The 12,569-nt window shown below is 43.2% G+C and overlaps 1 protein-coding gene across 1 annotated transcript in view; it reads right to left on the bottom strand.

The window, feature by feature from the left end:
• Positions 1-6,429: 6,429 nt before the first annotated feature.
• Positions 6,430-12,569, bottom strand: part of ankfn1 (ankyrin repeat and fibronectin type III domain containing 1) — a 232,680-nt gene continuing 226,540 nt past the window's right edge. Inside the window, exon 25 of the mRNA XM_055931431.1 lies at positions 6,430-11,947. Within this exon, the coding sequence (XP_055787406.1) occupies positions 11,236-11,947 (712 nt within the window). The 3' untranslated portion in view covers positions 6,430-11,235. The remainder of the gene's footprint in view (positions 11,948-12,569) is intronic.

Here is a 12,569-nt window from a genome sequence, read left to right as displayed (position 1 = left end):
CCGTGCTAGGGTATAACTAGGCCCTGAAAGAAAGGCCTTATGATATATGTAATGCATTGTCGTAAAAATATGCAAATAAAGCTGGTAGAACATAGAGGGTTCTACCTAGCACCATGGGGAAAGACCGAATCACCCTATACGGTTCTACTTAGCACCTTTTTTCTGAGTGTATACACACAAAAAATGTGTTCTAAATAGTACCAGATAGGGGTTCCTTGGCTTGTAACCTTAGCAGAACCCTTTTTGGTGCTATATAGAACCCTTTTTTGAAGGTTCAATAAAAAACCATGCTCGTGTTCTTAATGGCACCACAAATGGTTTGGTTATGGTTACAACCCTGTTTGAGGTTAAATAGAACCCTTTTCATGTTTTTTATAGAACCTTTATGGAGAAAGGTTCTTTATAGAACTATTCTCAATCTGAAAGGTTTTTGTAGATCCTCTTGAAGATCCATACAGGTTTTTTTGTATTCTGGTCAGCCATATTTCATTGTTAACATTCCATAGGCGTTATTACTGTGTTCATTGACAATTTGAATTGAGAACCACTGACTGATTTAATCAATCGTTCTCAATTGACACAGGGCCACATGTGAGTCTTTACAAAACACCATCACTGGTCATAGTCATATACTGTATAACAGGGTTTCCCAAACTGGGTGCACATTCAGGTTTTTTGCCCTAGCACTACACAGCTGATTCAAATAATCAAAGCTTGATGATGAGCTGGTTATTTCAATCAGAAAAAAACAAAAAACCAATAGGCCCCAGGACCAAGTTTGGAACCCTGATATATAACCCGTAATGGCATACCACAACATATGAGATAAACTGGAATAGCACTCTCACTCAAGGTTGCAAAAAAAGAACTGTGAGCAAACCACACCCCAAAATATTCCAATGAGCTGCCTCCCACATTTTAGTTATAACCAAAAGAGCAAAGAACCCCTTTTGCGAACTGTAAAGAACCACTGAAGAGCTCAAATGGTTATTTGAGTTATTGTGGTTCCACATAGAATCACCACCCTTCACAAAGCGGAACACCATTTTTTTTGTGTATATATAATTTAATTAATAAAAAATCATTATCTACTAGGCAAGTCAGTAAAGAACAAATTCTTATTTACAATGACGGCCTACCCGGGATGATGCTGGCCAATCGTGCGAGGCCCTATGGGACTCCCAATCACGGCCCGGGTGTGATACAGCCTGGAATCGAACCAGGGTCTGTAGTGACACCTCTAGCACTGAGATGCAGTGCCTTAAACCGCTGAGCCACTCGGAAAGCAGTTTCACTTTCAGTAAATGCGGTGGGCTCAGGGTTTGTTTGAAGGCTACCAAGATCAAGGCCAATCACTACTGAATAGAAAGCACACAGCACAGGCTTAGGGCTGTGAGACTGAGAAAAGGATACATAATGAATGTTCTCATGTCTTCAGATTAACTAATGTATCTGTTGCTATTTAAATTATGTTTTAATTCAATATCCTGGGGATTAATGCCAAGATGAACAAATAATCGCAAATAAAAAAATAAGCTATAGGTACACATTTAAAAAATGTCTCCAAGAAAATAACATTTACACCAATTGACAAAAAAACTAAATGATTTCATCCACACCAAAACAACATTTACAACTCAAAATACCTACATGACCAAAAGTATATGGTCACTGCTCGTCTAACATCCAATTACAAAATAATTAATATGGAGTTGGTCCCCACTTTGCTGCTGTAACAGCCTCTACTCTTCTGGGAAGACTTTCCACTAGATGTTGGAACATTGCTGCGGGGACTTGCTTCCATTCAACTACAAGACCAAGACCTGATGTTGGGCGATTATGCCTGGCTCGTAGTCGGCGTTCCAATTCATCCCAAAGGTGTTCGATGAAGTTGAGGTCAGGGCTCTTTGCAGCCCAGTCAAGTTCTTCCCCCCTGATCTCGACAAACCATTTCTGTATGGACCTCACTTTGTGCACGGGGGCATTGTCATGATGAAACAGAAATGGAAGCACAGAATCATCTAGAATTTCCCTTCACTGGAACTAAGGAGCCTAGCCCCAACCATCAAAAACAGCCCCAGACCATTTTTCCTCCTCTGTAAAGTTTGGTAGTTGGCACTATGCATTGGGGCAGGTAGCGTTCTCCTGGAATCCACCAAAGCGTGATTCATCACTCAAGAGAACATGTTTCCACTGCACCAGAGTCCAATGGTGACGAGCCTTACACCACTCCAGCCGACGCTTGGCATTGCGCATGGTGATATTATATTGTGTGCAGCTTCTCGGCCATGGAAACCCATTTCATGAAGCTCCCGATGAACAGTTCTTGTGCTGACTTTGCTTCCAGAGGTAGTTTGGATCTCGGTAGTGAGTGTTGCAACAGAGGACAGACAATTTTTACACGCTAATCGCTTCAGCACTCGGTGGTGCCGTTCTGTGAGCTTGTGTGGCCTACCACTTTGTGGCTGAGCCATTGTTGCTCTTAGAAAAATGATAAAATAACAAAAAATGTAAAAACCTGTTTTCGCTTTGTCATTATGGGGTATTTTGTGTAGATGAATGGGGATTTTTGTTATTTAATCAATTTTATACCAAGACTAATGTAACAAAATGTGGAAAAAGTCAAGGGGTCTGAATACTTTCCAAATGCACTGTATAGTGTACAAATCAAATCAAATTTTATTTGTCACATACACATGGTTAGCAGATGTTAATGCGAGTGTAGCGATATGCTTGTGCTTCTAGTTCCGACCATGCAGTAATATCTAACAAGTAATCTAATGTAACAATTTCACAACAACTACCTTATACACACACAAGTGTATAATGGCCTTGAGATAGAAGCTGTTTTTCACTCTCTCGGTCCCAGCTTTAATGCACCTGTACTGACCTCGGATGATAGTGGGGTGAACAGGCAGTGGCTCGGGTGGTTGTTGTCCTTGATGATCTTTTTGGTCTTCCTGTGACATCGGGGGGTGTAGGTGTCCTGGAGGGCAGGCAGTTTGCCCCCGGTGATGCGTTGTGCAGACCTCACTACCCTCTGGAGAGCCTTATGGTTGTGGGCGGAGCAGTTGCCGTACCAGGAGGTGATACAGCCCGACAGGTTGCTCTCGATTGTGCATCTGTAAAAGTTTGTGAGTGTTTTTGGTGACAAGCCGAATTTCTTCAGCCTCCTGAGGTTGAAGAGGCGCTGCTGTGCCTTCTTCACAACGCTGTCTGTGTGGCTGGACCAATTCAGTTTGTCCGTGATGTGTACGCCGAGGAACTTAAAACTTTCCACCTTCTCCACTACTGTCCCGTCGATGTGGATAGGGGGCTGCTCCCTCTGCTGTTTCCTGAAGTCCACGATCATCTCCTTTGTTTTGTTGAGTGTGAGGTTATTTTCCTGACACCACACTCCGAAGGCCCTCAACTCCTCCCTGTAGGCCGTCTCTAAATAATAATAGCAATTAAATAATAATATATATTTTTTTAAGTACATTAACAGCTAATAGGCCTACAACTAATAATAACTACTGCTACAACTACTAATACAAATAATACAACTAAGTACAGTACCTATAATATATAGTGCATTCGGGAAAATATTCAGGCCCCTTGACTTTACACATTTTGTTACATTACAGCCTTATTCTAAAATTGATTAAATCGTTTTCGCCGCCTCGTTGTTGTTGGTAATCAAGCCTACCACTGTAGTGTCATCTGCAAACTTGATGATTGAGTTGGAGGCGTGCATTGCCATGCAGTCATGGGTGAACAGGGAGTACAGGAGGGCTGAGAACACACCCTTGTGGGGCCCCAGTGTTGAGGATCAGCGGGGTGGAGATGTTGTTACCTACCCTCACCACCTGGGGGCGGCCTGTCAGGAAGTTCAGGACCCAGTTGTACAGGGCGGGGTCGAGACCCAGGGTCTTGAGCTTAATGACGGGGTTGGAGGGTATTATGGTGTTAAATGCTGAGCTGTAGTCGATGAACAGCATTCTTACATAGGTATTCCTCTTGTCCAGATGGATTAGGGCAGTGTGCCGTGTGATTGCGTCGTCTGTGGACCTATTGGGGCGGTAAGAAAATTGGAGTGGGTCTAGAGTATCAGGTAGGGTGGAGGTGATATGGTCCTTGACTAGTCTCTCAAAGCACTTCATGATGATGGAAGTGAGTGCTACGGGGCGATAGTCATTTAGCTCAGTTACCTTCGCTTTCTTGGGAACAGGAACAATGGTGGCCCTAGAAGCACAAGCATTTCGCTACACTCGCATTAACATCTGCTAACCATGTGTATGTAACAAATAAAATAAAATGTAATTTGATTTGATTTCATATCCCAGTCCACGTGATCGAAGCAATCTTAAAGCAAGGGAATCCGATTTGTCGGACCAGCGTTGAACAGACCTGAGCGCGGGCGCTTCCTGTTTTAGTTTCTGTCTATGGGCTGGGAGCAACAAAATGGAGTCATGGTCAGATTTACCGAAAGGAGGGCGGGGGAGGGCTTTATATGCGTCGCAGAAGTTAGAATAACAATGATCCAGGGTTTTGCCAGCCTGGGTTTTGCATCACACTCAATTAACATAAATGAACACTGAATAAAAATATAAACGAAAAGTGTTGGTCCCGTGTTTCATGAGCTGAAATTAAAAAATCCCAGACATTTTCCATACGCTCCAGAAGCTTATTTCTCTCAGATGTTGTTTACATCCCTGTTAGTGAGAATTTCTCCTTTGCCAAGATAATCCAACCACTTGACAAGTGTACCATATCACAAAGCATGATCGTATATTAAACAGCATGATCATTACACAGGTGCACCTTGTGCGGGGAACAATAAAAGGCCACTCTAAATCGTGAGGTTTTGTCACACAACCCAATGCCACAGATGTCTCAAGTTTTGAGGAGGCATGCCAAATGCCGGAATGCATACCCGAGCTGTTGCCAGAGAATTTAATGTTTATTTCTCTACCTTAAGCCGGTGAGGTTATGGTATGGGCAGGCATGAGCTATGTACCACAAACACATTTGCATTTAATCAATAGTAATTTGAATGCAGAGAGATACTGTGACGAGATCGTGATACCAATTATCGTGCCATACATTCGCCGCCATTACCTCATGTTTCAGCATGATAACGCATGGCCCTATGTTGCGAGGATCTGTACACAATTCCTGGAAGCTGAAAATGTCCCAGTTCTTTCATGTCCTGCATACTCACCAGAAATGTCACTCATTGAGCAGGTTTGGAATGCCCTGAATCGACGTGTACAACAAGCGTGTTCCAGTTCCCGCAAATATCCAACAACTTCGCACAGCCATTGAATAGGAGTGGGATAACATTCCACAGGCCACAATCAACAGCCTGATCAACTCTATGCGACGGAGATGTGTCACACTGCATGAGGCAAACGGTGGTCACACAAGATACCGACTGGTTTTCTGATCCACGCCCCTACATTTTTTAAAGGTATCTGTGACCAACTGATGCATATTCGTATTCCCAGTCATGTGAAATCCATAGATTAGGGCCTAATGAATTTATTTACATTGACTGATTTCCTTATGTCAAATGTAATTTAGTAAAATCTTTGAAATTGTTACATGTTGCGTTTATATTTTTGTCCAATATACTCTAGTTCTACTTGTGGCTTTTTGAATATAAGATGGATAAAAACAGAACAGCAAACCATACATCTCTTACCTCCAAATTTACTATCTGTGCTGCTGTTTTAATTATGTTTTAAGTCAATCTCCTGGGGATTAATGCAAAAATGTTTGAATAATCCCAATGCTGTATGAAGTCATTTCTCCCTCTCTTCCCACATGGCCATTGGCAGCAGACAATACCTGTCAATAATACATCTGCATCCATTATCTTGCTCTTCATCTCTCCACCCCACCCCGTTCCTTTCTCTCAACCCCCCCATCTCTCTATCCAGCCCCCTCTCTCCATCTCCATCTTTCTCATCACAAAATGTTGCAGATCAGGACCGCACACAGCGCCTTTGTGTGGTTGCCATAGATACCCGTTGCCATGCCTTCAGCCCAATGTTGATATCTGGAGGCCTTTGAGATGTTGCGTTACTCCATTGTACTCTATCGCCATGGGCACAGGACATTGACAGCCATTAAAAACTATCAGCTGGAACAGATCCAAGATGTAGTCAACTGAGAAATAAGTGAGTTGGAGGATAGGAGATTAGGGGGTGAGAGGAGGGGTAGAAGAAGGTGAGAGAACTCCACTAACACACAGTACTCTCTCTTGAGCTGCTACGGGATAGATAGATCCATTCTGGCTTTCTACAGACTGATAAAGTACTATTACCCACTAGAGTAAAGTAGAATCACCAATAAAGGATGGTATACTGTACAGTATGTTGTCTGCACTACTTGAAGTGGCTTCACTAATCAATGCAGTGAGAGAAGAGTGAGATACAGAGGCAGTGTTGTACACAACATCCACAAGGGAAAGGTTTATTATTTAAACTGGTCAAACACATCCATCTGCCGCCATAAGGTAGGCCTGCCCTAGACAGAGATAGCATTGCAACAAGCCAGGAAGAAAATAATCAAACCATTACAGGAACTTTGTTGATTTTAGGACTTCTTCACCCCAACTGCAAACATATTAGCCTTATTTTCATTTAAGAAGCTATGATAGTTCATACATTTTAATCAGGAAATGCAAAAATATACAGATATGATGACCCCTCTTGATTTTGGCCCACTCACTATGTGCACATTTTATAAAAGCATTGACAATGATCTGATGAGGCCTAGTCACTTGATAGACCACAAACTAATAGCCTAATGACTGATAGAAATAGGTGGAAGTGGAGAGACATAGATAGCAAAATAAATAGGACAATAAAATAGTAATATTCAATATTTCATAGAGACAAATTATGCTTTTACTCCTGAGGAAATATACATTAACTGGTAGATTTGGTAGTAGGCCTACACCCAAACCCAAAGCCCAACACTTAAAACAATAGCATTAATGCATTTGTTCATTTGGAGGTGGTTTAAAGACGACATGACTGTAAATAAAAGTGAGTGTAACACTGTCTGCGTTCCAAATAGCACCCTATTCCCTATATTGCACTACTTTTGACCAGAGCCCTATAGTCCCTAAAGGGAATAGGGTGCCATTTGGGACACATACATTATCTATGAACCACCTGTGTGGCCTAATAATGCATTATAGTGCCTTCTATAACACTCGTAGAGCATTATGAGACTAGTTATAAGCATTCCTTACAGCTCGTATCTACTTATAACAACTACTGTAATTATTAGTCCATTAACTATGAATGGATACATACTGTGAAACACATGTTTTAATCCCCTATTACACTTGCTATTCGTAGGCGATCAGTACTCATTTACAACAGCCTGTAAATGCAAAGGTGGCTTATACACTGTCAAGTGAGAATACAATAATTACTAGCCTAGCTACATATGATAAAAACATTGTTGCAAATATATACTGTGTAGTGGAAAACCAACCGGCCTGTTGATGCAACAATACACTTCAACAAGTCATATTAAGATTCCAATAATGCAACAATTTGTTTTACAATAGTTACCGATAAAGCTGCCCTCGATCAGTACATCAAATTTGAATGAGGTTTTATAATCACCTGCAATGTTAAAATAGTGAAAAGCTAGCTCAAGGTATCCCTGTTACCCGTGCAACGTGGCTTTGATAAAACCATTAAGGTATTGTTTGGGAATTAGCTTGATGTATCATAGAAATCAAATGAAAAAACAAGACATGTTGAAAGTGCAATTCAGTCCGATATAGTCCATGATGTGTTAAACCTCATATGACCACAATCATTAGCTGGTCCTGGAAATGTTACTTTAATAACATGATTCTAATACTCTGTATGCATCTCTACCAGAGAATATAATACTCTAGAGAGTAATATAGAGTAATACTACTATAGAGGGTATAATACTCTGTACCAGAGAACATAGGATAAGAACACAAAGCTACAGTGTTCATGATTCAACTTAGTTTAAAACAACCCTTAAAGTGTCATAGAAACATAACTTCAAACCACAAATCACTTTCTGGCTAAACAGAAGAACAAGGCTACTTAAGTCCAGGATGCAAAGTGCAGACTGTTTTTGTGTAACTCAAGTCCCTAACCTCTGACCCCACCAACCATGACCGCTAACCTCTAACCCTTGACCTTCTCAAGCCAAACCAAGGGGGGCACATATTCAAACTGGACATAAGCTAGAGTCCACACAAAACAAGTCCATGCCAACAAATAATACATCATTTGACTCAAGTACAATACGAATGGTAGGCATTCAATGCTGAATAGCAAGTTATGATAAAAAATTAAAAAAGAGTACAAAAATACTTACAGGGATATAGAGGCTATGATATTGGAATTCACTGCAGCTTGCTGTGGAATGTTTAGTATTGTCGTTATCATCAGTATTCTTAACGATGGGCTCGTCAGAACTAGGCGCGGGGGCAACTAGTGTAAATCGACAGTAAACTTTCGGATTCAAAACTGTTTACTTCTTACTGTATACTATGCAGATATTGAAGGCTGGTCGTCAGATTATGTTCATAGTTTGAGAAAAGTGGGAAAAGTTACTGTTTTAGTGTATGAAGAACATTCCTGTCATTCTGAATGATACTCTGGTTGACTTCTTGTTATAACAGATCCACAAAATAACCAAATAGAATCAAGCAGCTTAGCATGATGATAATGAAACAGAATTAATTACTGCAGAAAACCAACTTTAAACCATGACAATACATTCACTGTTATTGGGGAAATGCCTATAAACCCATGCTGAGAAACCTAGAGAAACATAAGGCTTGTATCATGTGTCCACACTTCTAATAAACTCAGCAAAAAAAGAAACCTCCCCTTTTCAGGACCCTGTCTTTCAAAGATAATTCGTAAAAATCCAAATAACTTCACAGATCTTCATTGTAAAGGGTTTAAACACTGTTTCCCATGCTTGTTCAATTAACTATATACAATGAATGAACATGCACCTGTGGAATGGTCGTTAACACACTAACAGCTTACAGACGGTAGGCAATTAAGGTCACAGTTATGAAAACTTAGGACACTAAAGAGGCCTTTCTACTGATTCTGAAAAACACCAAAAGAAAGATGCCCAGGGTCCCTGCTCATCTGCGTGAACGTGCCTTAGGCATGCTGCAAGGAGGCATGAGGACTGCAGATGTGGCCAGGGCAATAAATTGCAATGTCCGTACTGTGAGACGCCTAAGACAGTGCTACAGGGAGACAGGATGGACAGCTGACAGTCCTCGCAGTGGCAGACCACGTGTAACAACACCTGCACAGGATCGGTACATCCGAAGATCACACCTGCGGGACAGGTACTGGATGGCAACAACAACTGCCCGAGTTACACCAGGAACACTCCATTAGTGCTCAGACTGTCCGCAATAGGCTGAGAGAGGCTGGACTGAGGGCTTGTAGGCCTGTTGTAAGGCAGGTCCTCACCAGACATCATCAGCAACAACGTCCCGTATGGGCACAAACCCACCGTCGCTGGACCAGGCAGGACTGGAAACAAGTCATCCTCACTGACGAGTTGCGGTTTTGTCTCACCAGGGGTGATGGTCGGATTCGCGTTTATCGTCAAAGGAATGAGCGTTACACCGAGGCCTGTACTCTGGAGAAGGGATCGATTTGGAGGTGGAGGGTCCGTCATGGTCTGGGGTAGTGTGTCACAGCATCATCGGACTGAGCTTGCTGTCATTGCAGGCAATCTCAACGCTGTGTGTTACAGGGAAGACATCCTCCTCCCTCATGTGGTACCCTTCCTGCAGGCTCATCCTGACATGACCCTCCAGCATGACAATGCCACCAGCTATACTGCTCAATCTGTGCGTGATTTACTGCAAGACAGTAATGTCAGTGTTCTGCCATGGCCAGCGAAGAGCCCGGATCTCAATCCCATTGAGCACGTCTGGGACATGTTGGATCGGGGGGTGAGGGCTAGGGCCATTACCCCAAGAAATATCCGGGAACTTGCAGGTGCCTTGGTTGAAGAGTGGGGTAACATCTCACAGCAAGAACTGGCAAATCTGGTGCAGTCCATGAGGAGGCATATTTAATGCAGCTGGTGGCCACACCAGATACTGACTGTTACTTTTGATTTATTTTGATCCCCCCTTTGTTCAGGGACACATTATTCCATTTCTGTTAGTCACATGTCTGTGGAACATGTTCAGTTTATGTCTCAGTTGTCATATCTTATGTTCATACAAATATTTACACATGTTAAGTTTGCTGAAAATAAACGCAGTTGACAGTGAGAGGACGTTTCTTTTTTTGCTGAGTTCATGTAAGGTGTCAATGTATAATGAATACTCATCAATTGAAATAGTAACTTCAAGCCATTGTCGGTCATCAACACACTTTCAAGTGCAGAGGTATAGGTAAAGCAGTGCTTAAATTCATCGTCGCTGTCGGATGAAAAGCTTGTAACACAATTTTTGCCAATTTTCATGTTTTATATGTGCTGAAAGCAGTAACTGCCTTTCATGACTCTAGGACAAAGAAAATGTATTCAAAATACTTCTGAAGTTTCATAATTGTATGTTCGTTATTTGGAAAATACATTTAATTTCTTTTTTTGAGTTGACGTTTAGATCCGACAGCGACGTCATGGTGCATTAATTATAGGTCATAACAGTTGGAGCCTTGGCTTGGTTCTGAGTTAACAGTTCAGACAGTTGGCCAGCAACCTGAGTCTCTAGTACATTCTACAGAGAGAGCAAGGGTTGTCTAGTCTGTGAGCTACACACGTGCATGAGCTCAGAGAGAAACATGCACTAGCTCAGAGTCTGTTCAGCATGCCTGTCCACAGTCATTTGAAGGATCGATAGAAAGAGAAAGGGATAAAAGAAAGATATAGACCCACACAACAACACACACAGAGACAAACAGACAGGAAAAGGGGCATCATTATCAGTTTGGACACAGGGATGAGGGATATGTAGTGGATGCAACGCACCAAAACAACATCGCTCCGACCAACTGTCATCAATTAGCCGATGTCCAATCGTTCAAAAGCTTGTTACTCAGTCCCGTCCACTCCTAGATCATGTTGCTGAGCTATTGTCCAATCCTGGAGGTTATTACTGAACCACTGTCAAATGCTGAACATGGCCAATCCTAGAGCATATTACTGAGCATTGTCCAATCCTGGAGTGCCTTGCCGAACCATTGTCTAATCCTAGAGCTTGCTGCTGAGGATCTCTGACACCTGTGCATTTGTTTGGTCGTCTGAGTCCAGATCCTGGGCTCTCGCTCCTTCATACCCCTCCTCTCCTGACCCCTCCTCTGCCAAAACCATTGTCACCCCTGCCCCTCTTTCCATCCCTCCCTTTCCCTCCATCCCTCTCTCCTCCTCTCCACAGCCCCTGTTCTCAGGCGACGTTTCCTTACACGGTTCCACAAAGATAGTCCTGATATGGGGCCTGGGCTCCCTCTGTCCCCCCCTCCGGCCCTCCAGGACACAGGAAGCATGACTAGCATATATCTCCTCCTGAGGTGATGGGAGATTCAGGGGCAGGGTGGGCAGGTCTGGGTCCCTCTGCCTGGTATAGACCCCCTCGGACAGGGACCCTGTGTGGCTGTCGCTGTGGCCCCTGAGCCACCGCTGGGGCCCGCTGAAGTAACCCACCTGGGCCCCAGTGGCCCCGTGGCTCCGGGACAGCAGCTTCCGCTTGGTTGGGGGGTTGGCAAGCGGCCGCAACGGGGTGAAGGAGTGCTTGTCCTGGGTTGTCTTGGAGAGGGAGAGACCCTCCAGGGTTTTGGAGCAGGATAGAGTGGTCTCAGGGAAGATGGGGGCAGGTGAGAGGGGTGGGGCGGGGGAGAGGATTGGGCCTGGGGAGAGGGGGAAGGCGGGGGAGAGAGCGAGGTCTTTGGGCTGGCAGATGCTGTACCTGGAAAATAAAAAATACGATTTGTTAGGTTCTATTCAAGGCTATTAAAAAGAGAGGGGGATAGGAGGAAATGAGATAGTAGAGGAAAGCAGAGAGAGGGAAAAGGACAAATCTTTGGAGAATGAGGTGGTGGGGAAATGTGGGGCTGGGGGAGAGTGAAAGGAAGAGGTTTTCGTGGACACAAGTGGACTGGACAGGACAAGAGTGACAGCTCTATATCTACCTGAGCTTGTGTATCTGCAGTACGTTAGGGTCAAGGTTAGGGTCAGGGTTAGAGGTCATTCTCGTACCTGAGCTTGTATCTGCAGTACGTCAGGGTCAAGGTTAGGGTCAGGGTTAGAGGTCGTTTTCGTACCTGAGCTTGTGTATTTGCAGTATGTCAAGGTTAGGGTTAGAGGCAATGTTACCAGAATAAATATTAGCATGCACAGAGAAGCTTCACTCATCTTTCTAGAGTTTCCCCTTTAGTTAACATTATCAATGTTTCGATCTATTGTGGGAATTGTGCTTGAATCAACGCAATATTAGCCACTTTCAATGTAACATACAGAAACAAAATGTGCTACGCAAAAATAACTGTGGAAGAGATTTTCTTGTAGGCAGAGCACATTGGAGTTGGATT

Source organism: Salvelinus fontinalis, chromosome 1 (assembly GCF_029448725.1).
Source record: "Salvelinus fontinalis isolate EN_2023a chromosome 1, ASM2944872v1, whole genome shotgun sequence".
Lineage (NCBI taxonomy): Eukaryota > Metazoa > Chordata > Actinopteri > Salmoniformes > Salmonidae > Salvelinus > Salvelinus fontinalis.
This window is presented reverse-complemented; position numbering and strand designations above follow the sequence as displayed.